Source organism: Pogona vitticeps, chromosome 6 (assembly GCF_051106095.1).
Source record: "Pogona vitticeps strain Pit_001003342236 chromosome 6, PviZW2.1, whole genome shotgun sequence".
NCBI classification, from domain to species: Eukaryota; Metazoa; Chordata; class Lepidosauria; order Squamata; family Agamidae; genus Pogona; species Pogona vitticeps.
Window position 1 is genome coordinate 46274778 of NC_135788.1, and position 18253 is coordinate 46293030.

The 18253-nt window shown below is 38.7% G+C and overlaps 1 protein-coding gene across 2 annotated transcripts in view; it reads right to left on the reverse strand.

Moving 5' to 3' along the window:
• Window positions 1–5118: 5118 nt before the first annotated feature.
• Window positions 5119–18253, reverse strand: part of GADL1 (glutamate decarboxylase like 1) — a 117547-nt gene continuing 104412 nt past the window's right edge. For both annotated transcript variants that reach the window (XM_020808061.3, XM_073003445.2), the window contains exon 15: window positions 5119–6337. In XM_020808061.3, the coding sequence (XP_020663720.3) occupies window positions 6164–6337 (174 nt within the window). In that variant the 3' untranslated portion in view covers window positions 5119–6163. The remainder of the gene's footprint in view (window positions 6338–18253) is intronic.

Below are 18253 nucleotides of genomic sequence, written 5' to 3' on the forward strand. Positions count from 1 at the left end.
CACGTGGTCCATACACAATACAAAAGCAAGGGCAGATAATACCATTATGAGATCACTATTTTTAAGAGAGAGTGCTCTAATAAAGGTATATATCTGCCCTTGCTTCTGCTGACTAACAAAACCTCCCCTTCCTCTATCAAGCATACAAACAGTAATTTATGTTGGGGGACTTTCATCACTCCTAACAAACAAAAACAAAACAAAACCTTACTCATCCACATGAATCATTATTCAAATTGGTCTATTCTAATTGTGACTTGCTATGCTAAAATAAATTGCACTTAGAGTAAGTCCATTTGAATCACTGAAACCTAATCTGGATTGATTTAACATGCCTCCTCTAGTGCCACATCCTAGGCTAAGCAACAGGATCTTGGCACTATTTGTTTAAAAACTAACAATTTAACTAAGAAAATATTACTGATTCAACACAGCAAACTGTTTACACTTTAAACATCAGCAGTAATAAATTAACTCCTTCCCTCTGCCTTTCATTTAACAGTTGCCAACACTCAAATTTTCTATAAAAACCAAATCTACAGAAGAATTATATAAGTTTTATGATGACAATGAAAAAATTGAAATTGCTAAAATGATGGTTCAACCATCAATCCAAATGAAGATTGCAGCTAAGAACTCAAAAGAAGATTGAGACTTGGAAGAGAAGGTATGAAAGAGCTAGATAAGATACTCAAATGCAATGAAGTGTCACCAGAGAAATGACTCATAAAAGAGATAAAGAAAGTTGAGATATATCTATGGGTAAGGATATATATACTGACGACAAACAGGTTGATAAAGAAAAAAGGAAAGGAAAAAGAATGTAATAATAGCAAATGTAGTGTCTGGTTAACTCTGTACCTCAAGTATTATAGTTTTATTTATATATCTTAATTTTGTAATTTCTTTTTATTTCTTTTCTTTACTTCTTTTTTGTCTTTGGTCTTGAGTTGGAAGTGATTTGATGATATGTAACAAGACCAGAATTCAATTTGTAATTTATGCTTATATGAGAGAAATTAAGGAAACTTGGTGGCAGATTGCTTTTGAGTAATGACGTGCTGGCTGGATTCCTGGGCAGATCAGGCACACACCAAGGAAGGCAATCATCAGTTTGTTAATTAGCAACAATTTGCCTCACAACTTGTATATCATTATAAGTTGCACTTAAGCCACTACAGAAGGTCTATGAGGTCGCATCCCTCTACTTGGCTATGATCTATTAAAAGCTCATCATGTTGTTTCCTAAATCCTATGGAACCTGTCCTTGAAGCCAATATGGTGTTAATCACTTCCATTACATATCCTTTCTCTCTCTCTCTCTCTCTCTCTCTCTCTCTCTCTCTTAAACATTTTATTAGTTTTTCAATATATCTACATTCAGTTCGTGCTTGTTAAACACTGTGTTACATGGGTTGCTTATAATTACTTCTTTTTTGCGTCTTGGTGTCTTCTTAGTTGTACCTTCAAAATCTATATATTTTTCTAACCTTTAAACCATTCATGTGTGTATTTTAGTGCATAATATTGGCTACTATCATATAATATTGCTCTCATAGTATACAATATTCTCAAAATCTTCTAATAGCATACCTAATAAAAGTAATTATGGTTTCAAATCTATATAATTTTGAGGTGATTTAACCAACTTTGTATTTTATACCAATAATAACTAAATAGGTTCCAACACATAGTCAATATTATCTAAAGCATTTTATAGAGATTATATAATTGTTTAGCCATTTCTAGCTCTACATTTTCTAACATGTCTATATCAATATCACATCTAATATATGTTAAGTACTATTTATTTTACCTCATCCTTATATCCTTATTCAATTTACCATAAAAACCATTATATTATGCCTTTACTCTTCCTGATTAGTGATCCCTTATTGCAGTATAATTTCTTTTTCTAATATATAGGATATGTCCCCCTTACAATTCCAGAAGTTATGAATATACATGCTTTCAATGTTGAAGGCCACCTTAGTATTTTTTCCCTTTTCATCTTTCTAAGTAACACCTTCTCTTGTTTGTCTTTTCCCATTTCTTATTTCTATTTCTCTACAAATTCTGCCATTCCTTATACCATCTGATAGCCTAGAAGATCTATTGGAGATAGATCAAGTCCAAACAGCCATAGAGTGTTCAAGGACATTGTTCTAGGCTTTTTGCCAACACTGTAGGTATCTGTAGCCATAACATAAACAAGTTTAACTTCCCAGAGATGTTTAACTAATGATGGATTTAACAGAGAGATTCTTAAGTTTCTAAGGACAAAGTAATACCAAACTTCCTTCTCTGAAGTATAATTAAATGTCTAATTAATGTCCAATTTATTTTGTGTCTCTTTGCGTCTCTTCTCTCTCTCCATATTTATCACTGCTCTGTAAGTGGTGGGGATAGGAAATGCTATTTCTGTAGGGATTGTCTTGTCCAGGGATAGTCATAAAGCAGTACTTTGTAGTTGTTCACTTAAAAATATTTCTCACCCAGTTTTAACACGATGTTAATTAGCTGATTTATTGCTTCTCCATTGCCAGCTGCTGATGACTTGCAAGCAAGCTATTTCAGCTGCTTGTTTCAACCCACTGGTTGACTGGGAGCTTCCTGGATCAAAGGGGGTAATCGCTGTTCCCTCTGTGATCAACAGGCTTTCCCTCCATTTCACCACTTCTTTGGGGTGTTTTTAACCCCCTGTGGGGTCCCAAACAGGTCAGAATTCAGCCCAGAGGACGGAGCTCCGTCCTCCTCCTGTTGTCTATTTGCAGCGTCAAGCTGGAAGTCCATTACATATCCTTCCTCAACTATCTCTTTCAAGAGCCACACATGTAGTTGGAACTGCTCTGCATCAGCATATAAGATCTTACTTTGACTGAGAAGATTCCCTATTCATGGGTATGTGGAAGTTGAGTCATGGCAACTGGACTTCTTATTCGGCTGAAACATTTCACTACTCATCCAAGTAGCTTTTTCAGTCTGAGGAGAGTTGGTAGGAGACCCCTGATATCTTCCATGTTGGTTTCACTTCCCCCTGGTCTGAATAGGTTTCTTGGATGACTGAAGAAGCTACTTGGATGAGTTGCGAAACATTTAAACCTCATAAGAATGAAGTCCAGTTGCCATGACTTAACTTCCAGATAACCTCACCTGGATGGTTGAGAATCTTCACAGATATATTCATGGGAATGGTAAACTCCATTTGAGAACCCCATTTGAGCGATATTCAGGATGTTTAGAAGCCAAATCTATCTGGGCAGTATGGAGCTTTAATATTATGTAGCATTTCCTTACATGTATCCTCCTCAGCAGCTCCCTGAAAATGTTGAGGAAATGCATAAGGAAACCTGGAGGTGCTGCCAGTGCATTGGCTGCTTCAGTCTCTTCCATTCAATACCTGAAAAAGAACTTCCTCACCTTGTGATTGAGATGAGAAGCGAAGAGGTGCACTATCAGTGCTCCGAGGCAAGATGTCACCTAGGTGAGTACCTCGCGGTAGACTATATTCTGAATGATCAACTTCCTTCCGGACAAGCCATTTGCTTGTCTTGTTGATGGTTTCCTGCAGATCTACAGCCTTCAAATACCTAAATGACACTCAGATTATTAACACAGCAGTCTCTTTCATCGGGATCCTGGATTTTTTTAATGTCTTACTGATATGCACTCTTGTGATCATATTGTCTGGGCACAGCCACATAGCTTTCCACTGAGATGAAAAAGAACCAGCCTGACTGCCCTCAACTCCAGCCAATTTATATTATTGATGGCTTCCTGATTAGATGACCTGCATTATCCTGGAGTCCAAAAGGGCTTCCATGATCCATTAGACACGTGACTGATAAGACTGATGTCCCTTACTGCTTGCTTCTCTGTTCATGACCTGATAAAAATGCCATCCAAGAACAAGATTATGTGGATTTTTGTGTCCTAATGTGAACTACAAAGGTGACAAAAACTTTCATCCACACTCTGGCAGACAAAGACTGGCTGAATGGAAGGCCACTGTATTGGAAATATCTTCTTTGTTATGGAAACCTGAACTATTTCTTGAGATGAAGATAGAATGTGTTGATAAGCCTCTATGAGCAACGTCTATCTTCTACCCCTCCCTCACCATGTTTATGACCCACCAGTCTTGTGGTGAAGGTTTCCAGATATGAGCAAACTGCTGGAAGCAAGCACTTACCTGTTTCGATCTTGTTTCCCTTCCTCTGAAAGCTTCCCCTCATTTCGCTCAGAGGACTGGGATCTTCGATGAATCAAGTGGGGAAGGACATTTATCCTAAACGTTGCTGTGTTTAGACTTTCTAGTGCACATGTATGTTTTTGCTAGCCAAAGAATACTTGAGTGTAGGTTTGAGATGCTCTTTAGAATGGTTTCTAGTCTACTAGTTTTGCTTTCAAGACACATTGGTCTTTATGTACATAAAAACCCATTTCAAGAAACAGCCCACAAATAAGACATTGATTAACCTTGGAGGAAAATTCGTTCATCAATCCTGTGTCATGAATGTCTTCTCTGTAAATTTCATATGTGGTATAGTGTACAGAGTAATTAATTTAACTGTGAGACTTTTGTCACCAAACAGTGTTGGGCCAGTCATTCAGATTTAGCAATTGTGCAGACTTGTTTAGAACATAAATTTCCCATCCAAGAAGAGAAAGATAAAAATTTGATAAATAAATTACAGTATCTACAGACCTCTATTGTGTTTCCCCACAACTATGTTATGTTCTCTACCACATTGCATTTCCCCCTCTTTTAGGTCCATGGCCAAGAAGCCACCAAGTTCAGATAACTATTTTGGTAATTCCTGGGAAAAGTAAAAAAAGAATTTGCAATTCCACAGTAATATGCTCACTCTGTGATACACTGCAAAAGTTGGTTTAGAGTATGGTAGGCACATAGGAAATGGTGACATGGGTCAGTTTACAAATGTCCAACAGTCTAAGCTGTCATATTTGCTTTTAACAAGGAGTCTGACTGTTACCTGAAGAGTTATCAACAACTTTTAATTCAAATATTCAGCTAAAAACACAGGAAGTTTGCTGCTTGCCAGACTTAAATATGCTGTTATAAAAGGGTACCATCACAATATTCAAACCAGACAATTCTGTTGTGTATTAGATGCATGTATATTTCAGATCTGACAGCAGCAGGTAAAATACAGATCTCTAATAAATTAAGGATTACAAACAATCTCCAGATTCAACAGCACAAGTACATACAGTACCAAAACAAGACTATGAGTAACAAATGAGTTTGTTAAAACATATCATAATAAATGAATTAATTGGGGGAAATAGATTAAAAGCATTCTTTTCAGCTTCACAAATATGTCTTTATTTCAATATTATAACCAAATTTCAAATTATTACGGACATTACTTTTTGTGCAACCTGTTCCATGTTTGTATTCTGCCCAAATGAAATACTTTTACATCTCTAAAAACACACATCAATGGAGGAATTAGTACACTAATCCTTATTTTAAATAGTCGTGCAGTATAAAAAATACAGCTCTAGGACACACACATACACACACACGCACACACACAATTTTAATTTGAATAAGTCTCTAAAATGACTGATGTTTTAGGTTAGGTATGAACTGTGATTTACTAAGTGCAATTGTTTTTCAAAAGGTGAAAACAACATAATGCTTAAATTGCATCATTTTTATCTCTAAAGAAAATAATACAAATTTCTGGAAAAATTGATAGGTAACAGTCAGTGTAAAGCTGAGCTTGTAGCTACACAACCTCATTAATCCCAAGACCCCAAACTTTAATTTTCACAATACATATGAAGGTACTTCTTCATACACACTGGGATACACTGATCCTACCATGTCAGGGTCTTAAGTCTTTTCAGTTCAACTAATTTAAAGTAATTTATGTCAACAGTTAATCTAACCCTTTTAACATTAAATTATTAGCTAATACCTGCCAACAGTAGAAACAAAATGCCTTCTTCAAATAGCATCAGCATCTTCTTAGAGGAGCAGTGAAAACTGGATTCCAATACCCCTGGTATTTTAGTCATTTGAGCATGTTATTGATTACATGGCCTAGTAACATTCTGATTATGCCACTAACATTCTTATTCCACAAATTCTATCCCCACGTAAGAAGCACAGCGTGTTGTGGAATATCAACTACAAGTCCTTTCCAAGTGAGTCAATCTCATCAAGTAAGAAGTCTATGTCCTCACGGATCACCTGGGGGCTGATAATGACTTGGCGGAAGAAATTAACTTTGCCCTGATGAGGCTGGTACCCCAACATCATGCTCCCTTTCTTCACCATTCTCTCTTTAATGACAGGTGCAACCTGAAGGAAAAAGGAGAAGACATCTATTCAGAATGTCAATTTGCAAAGAACCGTGAAAGATCAATGGTCATGATGAAATCCTTTCCCAGAAGAAAAAGAAAATTAGTTTGAAATCGTATTGCACTTGGCATAGCATAAAGTTATGCTTGCAGAAGTTCTCAGGAAGCTATACCCAGACAATCCACATTCTGTGCCTGATTATGTAAATGACTGTGCAACTGGTTGCACAACTACATCTGCAGAACTTCTTGCTGGATATGACACCTGCCTTGGTGCAAATTTCACAACTGCTTCTCCAGTTTGAAGTTACACAGGCATAGCTACCCAACAGGTTTGATAGATCCTATATGTTTTCACTGGATGTCTGTAAAACCTTTTTTTTGTACCCAACACAATAGCAAGGAAAATAGCAACACAAATAAAGCATAAAATGGATAGTTATATGCATCTCCAAAATGCTAGTGATGCACACTAGAAATCAGTGTGCTTCTTTATGTTAGCTTGTTTTCCAATTACCTGTTTCAAAAAGGCAAAATTTTGATTAGTTAATATACTTAGGAAGAAACTGTTACTGTTGTTACATGTGGCCAATTCATTTCCAGTTGATGGTGACCCTATAAATGAGAGATCTCCAAATATCCTGTTCTCAACAGCCTTTCTTAGCTCTTGTAAACTCAAGCCTGTGGGTTCTTTTAGGGAGTCAATTCATCTCATATCTTGTCTTCTTTCTCCCCCCTGCTGTCTTCAATCTTTCCCTGCATTATTGTCTTTTCAGAGAATCTTGCCTTCTCATGATGTGCTCAAAGTATGACAGCCTCAGTTTCATCATTTTTGCTTCCAGAGATAGTTCAGGCTTGATTTGCTCTAGGACACATTTGTTTGTCTTTCTGGCAGTCCAGGGTATCCACAAACCTCTCCTCAAGCACCACATTTCAAACAAATCAATTTTTCCCTGTAAGCTTTCTTTACTTTACAGCTTTCATACCCATACATCATATGGGATACATAGTAAGGATGGTTTTGGTCTCCAGTGATACATCTTTACACTTGAAGTTCTTTTTTAATTCCTTCAATGCAGTCTCAGTTGTGTTCTGATTTCTTAGCTGCAGAAATCTCAATTTCTTCATTGTTGACATTAATGTTGTATAATTCTTCTGTTGTCATAATTTTGGTCTTCTTAATCTTTAACTGCAGTCTTGCTTTGGCACTTTGTTCTTTCACTTTAACTATAACTCCTTAATACCAGTAAGATAGTGTCATCTGCACATTTTATATTATTGATGTTCTGTGCACTAAAAATTCTGTATTATTACAGGAGCATGCTCCTGTAACAACAACAGTAACAAGATTGGTGAAAGAAACATCAATAACTTAAGATGTGCAGATGATACCATCTTACTGGCACAAAGCAGCAACGATTTGAGAAGAGAATTACTGGGTAAAAAACCTCAAAACACTTCAGGTTAGATTCTGCTTTCTGATATCATCTGTTTTCAACATCAGTGGTCATTCCCCAGATTTACATCTCCATTAATAACAACTAGTATTGGACTCTCTTCCATCCACTTTTCAATAGGTTTGCATTACAAAAGCAATGAAAAACTTATCAGCATACACTGCTGTGGTAACATGCAACTAACCCATTTTTCTCTCTAGCAAAAATGACATTGGTCTTCTGACATGCATTTGCCAGCTCTTTGGAAACGTCATTTTCTGCATCTTATTTCATTCTGCTCCACTCTCATAACCAGGACCAGTATGCATATGAACCCACTTTACAGTACACCATACTATTCTATTATACTGGATTCACATGAAGGTTTTTTCCCACCATGCTGATCTATGCTTGAATGTATTTGTTACCCCCCCAGTGATCTTTGGATGGCTCTTAAGAACAACATCAAGAACTCTATCTCTCACCTCCAAGGACTGTCAATGATGTTTAACTAGTGCGATTTATCACCATACGGGATTCTTGCATTTCTATTACATTTTATATTTCTACTTCTCTATTACTGTATGCATGTCTGCGTATTCAAGCTATGCATCTGAAGAAGTGGGCTACAAGCCATGAAAATTTATGCCGAATAAAATTTGTTAGTCTTTAAAATGCCATGGGGGCCTTTTAGGTATGAAATATCATTTCTCCAAAATCCATTTCTAGTAACAATGAAGATATGTGAAGTTTGTTTTGATTTTAAGGTGAACCAAGCGTAGAAGAAGTAGAAATTCTGAACCAGAGTAATTTTGTAGATGAGAGCAAACAAGCTGAAGCTAAATCCTGTGAGCTGGATAGAGAAGTGAGCCTTTCTTTGCATGGGGCTGCATTTCTTCTGAAGAGTCAGGAGTCGGGACACAGTTTGGAGGTATTTTTGGGCTTGAATTTCTGAATGAAGTTGCAAGAGGCTTCAGAGGGCAATGAGTGCTTTTCACCAGCTTCAGCTGGTTTGACAACTATGGCCTCACCTGGACATAACAAATCCTGTGTCAGTGACTCCTACTATAATCAAGTCCACACTGGGTTATTATAATACAATGCGTCTGGAGTTTAAAGAACTTTAAAAATATAGTTGAAGGGGGTCCGTGGTAAAGAAAAGGTTAAGAACCACCGGTCTAGCTAATGGATGTTTTAAAATGCATTAAAGAAATACATTACTGACTGAAATCCTGTTCAGGTTTATTTGTTTTTGTTTTTATTTCTATCAGAGAAAAGGCAGAAGGAGTAACATTCCCTTACTTCCATCTGGAAATTAAAGAATCCCCAATAGTATTCTTGAGTGCTTACCAAACTGGTGGGTTTGGTAAGCACCCTTGAGATTTGCAATGTGGCTTTTAAATTACCGATTGGAAGTGGCATCATCTGCCTTCTACCAGTATTTCAGCCATTATCTCCTAGCTATTGTTTATATAAGGCATTGTGAAAGTTTGAAGTCTGTTAATAAAGCAATAAAGAAACATGCTTATTTACTCTATCTTTGCTCATAGTAAATAATGCTTTTGGGTTTTAATCACAGCCAGAACTCAGCAGGATTTTTGCTAATGCCAGAAATAACTACTGGTGTAAACAAGATAATCATAGAGCGAAGAGTGCTTCTGAATAGTGTCTTCCCCTCAGCATAGCACAATTACTTCCAGACCTAAACATCTGCAATAGGAGGCAAGGGCTAGATCAAAGCACAAGCTATAACCCTCATACACTCTATTAGTCTAGCATCTATATCTAACAAGCCTAAGCTTGAAACAGGATACAGTGCACTCCTATGTGTGTTTGCTCAGAAGTAAATCCCACTGAGTCCAAAACGACTTATTTCCCATCAAGTGTAATTTTAAGGCTGCAGTCTCAGTATGTGATCCTGGCTTGAAACTGTGTTCTATTCCAGCAAATTTGTTCCATTCCAATAAACTGCATTCATAATCAGGATGTTATTCATGATACCGCTGCTTCATTAAAAGCACAGTACAGAACGTCATCCAAGGGTAGTGGAACCCAGGTCTTTCCACACTGTGGAGGACTTATTTAGAAAATGCAATTCTTTAAAAAAGCTTCAAGTGTATGAATGTGAGATATTGTGCATCTGCATCTAGAATTCAAAATGCCAGGAAATGGCCCAATATTGTGACAAAAGTCCAAAAAGTCCAAATGGGAGAACTGAGTCTCGAGATGTATAAAAATATTGGTAATACAGATATTATTATCTAAAAAGCTCAGGCTCGGCACATTTTGGCTGTGGCCTTCTTCAGGAGTTAAGCATAAAATAAATATATATATTAATTTAATATATTATTATCTTCTTTTTTTTATGCTTAGCTCCTGAAAAGGGCTACAGCTGAAACGTGTCATGACTGAGCTTTTTAGATAATAAAATTTGTATTGCCAACATTTTTATACATTTTATTTTATAAAAGTCACCCATTTGGACTTTTACCACCAGTGGATGTACCAGTTTCCTCTGCTTTGTTGCACAATATAATGCCTGCTAGCAGGAAAAAGGATGCCAAACTTTACATAATAAAGGTTAGCCTGAATGTTGCAATCACCCATGTCAGCAGTCAAGATAGTCTACAGCAAGGGTCCCCAACCCCCGGTCCGTGGCCCGGTGCCGGGCTGTGGCCTGGGCCAGACTGGGCCGCAAAGACATCTTCCTGCCACTCACGCACTCCTGCCCCTTGCACACCTCTTTTGTGCATGTGCGAGAGCTCCCCCACCCCTTCACAAATGCGAGTGCCCCCGAGCACCCCCCACCTTCACGCATGTGCGTGAGCATGGGTGTGTGTGTGCCCTGCCTTCCTTATCCAGTCAGTGGAGTTAAAAATTTGGGGACCACTAGTCTACAGGATACCCCCTTGAGTATACTACCACTTTTTCTAGGCATTTTGGTATCTAGAGAACTTGTTAAAAAACAGCCCTGAAATTTGTGTTTGGGTGAGAAATAAAAGGAACCAAGTTCTCAGATTTAATGAATTAATATTCCCCCCACCCGGTTTGGCGTCTCTTTGTGAATGATAGTGAGATGTGAAGCTGATTTCCCCTTTCAAAACCTATATAAGTAGTCTGTTTAGTTTCAGAAATCCTGAGACAACGTTTACTAAAGATACATTGCAAAATATCCCACTTTCTGGAGGACTGTCACTTTACTACTTTCTTTAAAAGCAAAGCTGCTTGGGTTTTATAGAATACCTGTCATTTCAATCTGTTTCCAAATATCCCTCTCTCCTGCCTACAAATGTATGCCACGTTTCATTTTGAAAAGCTTTTGCTGGGTAGCCTGTCCACACTTGCTCAGTCTTATAATAAAATGGCTATTTTGCTCTTTTGAAAGGCCTTTTTTGACTATCAATGTTTCAGTCCCTATAGCCTAGATTCTTTCCAAATTAAAAAAAACTCAAGGGGGTGCCATTCTCTTTAAACATATGCAAGATTGGTCTTTTCAATGTATGTGATCTGTTTTAAATCTGGGGACATTTAGGTTTTCCTATTTCTGAACTGGGGGGCTAGATTACTTTTTAAAAATAGTAACTTCAAAATCTTTTGCCCAAACATTCTTAATTTTGGCACAGAGGAAGGGCAGACTGTTTGCTACACCTGTGCCAAATTTGATGCTGTTCTGAAGCCCAGATTAAACGTTATAATTTTTTGTTTGGCCCATCCCCATTTTTAGAATTGCTTTACAGAATGTTGCCCACACAAGATCCTCGCTGTACTCTCATGCAGCAATAATAAATACTTCCTTATAACATATAACCTTCAGAAACACAGCCTCCCTTCAGCCTGCTTTGGGATGCATCTTTGAAAGGAGCAAATATGCTACTGACTTTGATTTTACACTCATTTATTTGCTTCTAAAAACTGGTGGCAGTCTGCAGCTTGATCTGTACAAAAAATATGGTGCTGCCTATCTTTGGCTTCATAGTACTATATCTCTTTTGCAGCATATACAAAATGTATTTCACTTGATAAAGCCCAGGCAATTAATTTTGATATAAATGTCAGGAAATTACTCAATATATTTTCTGGTATATCACACCATATACTCCCCCTGTATCACTATTTAAGCACCTAATGTGCAAGACCATGTTGGCTTAAAATCAAACTGAGATTCAAAAGGATAGAATATTATTATTTTCACCTCTGTCCATTCTCATTTGTCTTTATACTAAATCTCATATTTTATTTAGCTTTTCTTTACAGCCTGAAAGGCTCTCTAGACATTAGTTAAAGTTTATAATGCAACACAAGCATGAATCAAATATGGCCACAATAAACACAGATTCATATTATGTTATGTGAAAACAAAGTAATTGTATTATTTATTTATTTATGAACTGTAATACAAGAAAAATACCCTGTGTGGCATACCCTGGATGGAATGATGGACTAGGACTCAGGACGCCTGGGTCTGAATCCCTGCTTAGCCACTGAAACTCACTGAGGGGGTGGAACTGATAAAGCCACGCTTAAATATCTCACTTACCTTGAAAACCCTATTACAGTGGTGACTGGCAAGACGAACGCCTCACGGCATGAAAAATCCGTAGACGAATGGGTCTGGCTAGGGTTTTGGTGCCTTGCAAGATGAACGTTCCTATGGCCCTGCTTTGCAAGACAAAGCAGGGCCCGCTTTGCCACATGGGGGGCAGGGGCACCCCCCTACCCAGCACAGCTTTCAGAGGTTCCTCTTTCAGAGGTCCCCCACCAGTCTTACCAGCACCATTGGAGCCCAGACCCAGCAGGGAGGCAGACGCCATTTTGTTCTCTTCTCCGCTCCCTCCCCACCTCACAGCTGATCGGCGCTGGGTCTTAGAGGCTTCCCCGGCTTGCCCAGGACAGAAAAAAAGCTGGAAATTAAAAAAATGTGTTTTTCCCCTGCCCCTGGGAAGCCTCTGAAAGCCGTAGGGGGTGGGGGAGATATTTCCAGCTCTTTTTTGGTGCTGGGCAAGCCCAGGGAAAGCTTCTAAGACCAAGCACCGATCAGCTCTGAGATGGGGGGCGGGAGCAGAGAAGAGCACAAAATGGCTGCCACCTCCCTAATGGGTCTGGGCTCTTAGCTGTTTGGCGCTCTTTTTCCTGCTTTTCAGGGCTACCAAGGCTCAGTCTGCAGTACCTGGTAAGTGACTTTATTTTAAATTTTTTTGTTTTGGACTTTTCCCGCCCATAGGAACGCATTAATAAATTTCAATGCATTCCTATGGGAAACCATGCCTCGCAAGATGAACTTCACTAGATGGCATTAACGGTGAAAGATTAATTTCGTCTTGCGACGCACCACTGTAGTTGATTCTATAAACTGGTTCTAACTTGATGGCACATAACAACAATAACAATGCAAAAAGATACATGAGAATAAATGTATTGTTAATAGGACTAGCATTACAATCTCTGGGAAGAGAATAGCAAAATGCCTTAAAATGCCATTCTAAATACATTACACTTACAGGAAAGCTTCTTTAAATTCAATGGGACTTACTTGTAAGCACAAGTGCATAGGCCTTGTTAATGAAAATAAATGATAATCAGAATGTTTTTTTTAAAAAAAAAAAACTATGTTGCAATAATCATTTCGGTAGAAAAAATTTATCAGGCTACAGAAAAAATCTACATGGCCTCTTATATACAGGTCCCCCGGATTGCTTGAACCAGAAAATTACATACCTAAACAAAGCAGTAATTCAGCACAAAGAAAAACTGAAGTAATGGGCATTTCTTTGCTAAATTGGCTAAATCCTGTGCTAGTTCTAACTACATTGCCCCCACTGACGTCAATAGAACATATGTTACATGGGACTAACAAGCACCATTCATTTCAATGGCGCTTCTCTAATTACAATTAACAATGGATGTAGCCCAATGGCAATGAATTATGTGTCAGATTAATTTCCAGGCATTCCAAAGGTAAGGTAAAAGTAAAGGTTCCCCTTGCCATTTAGTCCAGTCATGTCCAACTCCAGGGTGCGGTGTTCATCCCTGTGTCCAAGCCATAGAGCCAGCGTTTGTCCATAGACAGTTTCCGTGGTCACATGGCCAGAATGACTAGACTGGAATGCTGTTCTTTTCACAGAAGTCGTTGTTTAGTCATTCAGTCTGTCCGACTCTCCGTGACCCCATGGAACAGAGCACGCCAGGCCCTCCTGTCTTTCACTGCCTCCCCGAGTTTGGTCAAATTTATGTTGGTAGCTTCGGTGACACTGTCCAACCATCTCGTCCTCTGTTGTCCCCTTCTCCTCCTGCCTTCACTCTGTCCCAACATCAGGGTCTTTTCCAGGGAGATTTCTCTTCTCATGAGATGGCCAAAGTATTGGAGCCTCAGCTTCAGGATATGTCCGTCCACTGAGCACTCAGGGTTGATTTCCTTCAAAATGGATAGGTTTGTTCTCTTTGCAGTCCAGGGAACTCTCAAGAGCCTCCTCCAGCACCACAATTCAAAAGCATCAATTCTTCGGCGGTCAGCCTTCTTTTTGGTCCAGCTCTCACTTCCATACATCGCTACTGGAAAAACCATAGCTTTGACTATGCGGACCTTTGTTGGCAAGGTGATGTCTTTGCTTTTTAAGATGCTGTCTAGGTTTGTCATCGCTTTCCTCCCAAGAAGAAGGCATCTTTTAATTCTGTGGCTGCTGTCACCATCTGCAGTGATCATGGAGCCGAAGAAAGTAAAATCTATTTGCCAGGAGTTGATTGTATAACACTGTATAACACCAACGCAATTATTAAATTTGCGGATGATACAACAGTGGTGGGGCTCATAAATAAGAACAATGAGTCTGCTTATAGAAAGGAAGTACAAAGGTTGATACTTTGGTGTAAAGAAAATCATCTCACACTTAACATCAAAAAAACTAAAGAACTCATAATTGATTATAGGAGGAAGAGAAATGTACATTTACCACTGTACATAAACGGTGAGGAAGTGGAGAGAGTTGGTAGTTTTAAATTTCTGAGTACTTACATCTCAGAGGACCTCTCATGGACTATAAATGCCAACATGCTAATGAAGAAGGCACAGAAGAGGCTGTATTTCCTGAGAATGCTCGGCAAGTTAAATTTATCTCAGCATTTACTTCTGTCATACTATCGTAGCACCACTGAGAGTGTCCTAACCTATGGCATTCTGGCATGGTTTGGGAGTAGCTCTGTAGCGGACAAAAAAGCTCTACAGAGGACCATTAAAATTGCCCAGAATATCATCGGGCTCCAGCTACCAACCCTGGATGACATCTTCACATCCCGCTGTCTAAGGAAATCACATAGCATCCTGAGAGACTCTTCCCATCCTGCTTATAACTTTTTTGAACTGTTACCATCTGGCAGAAGATATAGAACAATTAAGACTCGGACCACACGTTTTCTCAATAGTTTTTATCCCAGAGCTATAATTGCACTTAATAATGAGCTTAAAGACCACCAGTAGTGAATAATTAGTTGGACTGTGTTACTTGGCCTGCGGTGTAGATGTTTGTATTTTTAGTGGGGGACTTTTAGTGGGTGGGGAGTGTTTGGGGAATTTTATGTGTGTGCATGTGTCTGGTCTCTGGGTGTCTGTGAATTTCGTTGTATGTGTATATACTTACAATGACAATAAATTATTATTATTATTATTGGGCCAATGGCCATGATCTTAGTTTTTTTGATGTTCAGCTTCAGACCATTTTTTGCGCTCTCCTGTTTCACCCTCATTAAGAAGCTCTTTAATTCCTCTTCACTTTCTGCCATCAGAGTGGTATCATCTGCATATCTGATGTTGCTACATTTCTTCTGGCAATCTTAATTCCAGTTTGGGATTCCTCCAGTCCTGCCTTTCACATGATGTATTCTGCACACATGTTAATTAAGCAGGGAGACAATATACAGCCTTGTCGTACTCCTTTCCCAATTTTGAAACAATCAGTTGTTCCATATACATATCCAGTTCTAACTGTTGCTTCCTGTCCCACATATAGATTTCTCAGGAGACAGATAAAGTGGTCAGGCACTCCCATTTCTTTACGGACTTGCCATAGTTTTTTGTGGTCCACACAGTCAAAGGCTTTTGCATAGTCAATGAAGCAGGAATAATCTGCTTTCTCTATAATCCAGTGCATGTTAGCAATTTGGTCTCTAGTTCCTCTGCCCCTTTGAAATCCAGCTTGTACTTCTGGGAGTTCTCAGTCCACATACTGCTGAAGCCTACCTTGTAGGATTTTAAGCATAACCTTGCTAGCTTGTAAGATGAATTTAATTGTACAGTAGTAGGAGCATTCTTTGGCACTGTGCTTCTTTGGGATCAGGATGTAGACTGATCTTTTCCAAGCCTCTGGCCACTGCTGAGTTTTGCAAACTTGCTGGCATATTGAGTGTAGCACCTTAACACTGTTATCTTTTAAGATTTTAAATAGTTCAACTGGAATTCCATCACCTCCACCGGCCTTGTTGATAGCCATGCTTTCTAGGGTCCATTTGACTTCATTTTCCAGGATGTCTGGCTCAAGGTCAGCAACCACACTATATGGGTTGTCCAGGACATCCAGATCTTTCTGGTATAATTTTTCTGTATACTCGCATTTTTACATGCTTTCAAAATGCTAGGTTGACAGGAGCTGGTACAAGCAACAGGAGCTCACTCCGTCGCGTGGATTTGATCTTCCAACTGCTGGTCTTCTGACCTTGCAGCACAGAGGCTTCTGTGGTTTAACTGGAGCACCACCATGTTCCACATTTATGCCCTAGCAAATATGGGTTTTCTTCATCAATTGCCTCTTGTTTCCATTAAAAATATTTGTACAATGAAGCACTATAAGTACCACAAGTTACTAATGTACATCCATGAAATGTATGCTAAAAGATAATGAGTTCATGTTTCAGTCCACCAAGTTCTGAGGATCTCATCAGTAGAAGGAAACAGGAAATCCCCTGAAACTGGTATAAAATATCTTTTACAATAGGAAGTATTGGAAATGTTAGTGGAAATATTGCCAGAAAATGCTTTGTCCATTCCAGTATGTCAGAATGCCAGTATGATATACTTTTGATCAAAACATGACAATTGAAGTTTTGATTCAGAAGCATGTTTTAAATCAGAGAAAAGAGGCACACTGGAATGAGATGCTGCCCTCTTTCCAGCGTTTCCTCTCCTTCCCATAGCTGGAATTAATGGCTGGGAGCAAGGAATTGGTTTCTGTGGGAGCTATCCCTCTCTTCCCTACCATGTTAACCCCATCCAGCCCTGTCTCTCCACCAATTGTGTTGCATTTTCAGGGGGCTTGAGCATCTGCCAGTGGGAAAGACAGAATGAGGACATCAGGCTCACTTTTTGGAACAGCTGACGGGCAGGCCTTTGCGATGATTGTGGGGGAGCGCTCCCCTGCGATCATCGCAAAGTGAATTTTCCCCATAGGGGCCATCGCAAAGCGATTTCATTGCTAAACGGAGCGATCGCTATGCGAGGCACCACTGTATACACATTCATATAGCTATATTAGAATATATACATAAGGATATACACACATATAAGGATATGAATAAAGAATAAGGAAATGTATAGAGATAAACAGCCCCCCCTCCTTACCTAAAGACCTTGTTGGCTGGAGGAATTCTCTAAAATTAACTTTTCTTAACTTTGATAAGAATTCCTCACAAAGAAATAGCACAAAAGACTGCAGAAGACTAAGAAATATTTTTTGCACAAGACCAGAAAATTTCACCTCCCAGAATAGTTCTTTTCCCTCACATATAATACCGTTCCCATATAATACTTGGCAAAATAAGCCACAGTTTCACCAAGCCACAGGGTGTCCCCAAGCCCTAGACTGCCAACAGACATGTAGGCCAGCATAATGTTTTACAAATCTATAACAAATTGACCCAAATTTCTAATGAATCTAAGTTTCTCTTCAAAAGTAGGTCAGGAATACTGTCTCTAGGCCTATGCCCGTTCCCATTAGGCACAGCTCACGTACATATTGAAAGAAAGATATTGATAACTCAGGTTACTGAAACCACGTGCTTCTTCAGATGAGCTGTGCTAAAAGTAATACTAAGGCTGTATTACAGGAAATTCTCATGAAAATGCACATTTATCTCTACAAAGAAAAGGAATAATTACTCTTTTTTTGTAATATTAAAGAGAGGTAACTAGCTAAATGACATTGTTATCACATACATGCCTGGGATAAAATGCGAAAGGACAAGGTTTGGTTGTAATATGTTTATTACTGTTGAAGAGTTTAGAACTTCTGGTAAAATTCTCTTTTTAGAAGTACAGTAGAAGTACAGAGATCCACAGAGTCCTCCCCTTTCTCATTAACTGGCACTTAGGGTCTCAATAACTCACTCTGAGACTTTTGTAGGAAAAAGAATAAAAAACAGTTTCTTTATTTAGTTGCTTGAAATGTCAGACTTGTGTATACTACTATATTTAATGCACACATATTAGCAATCAATCG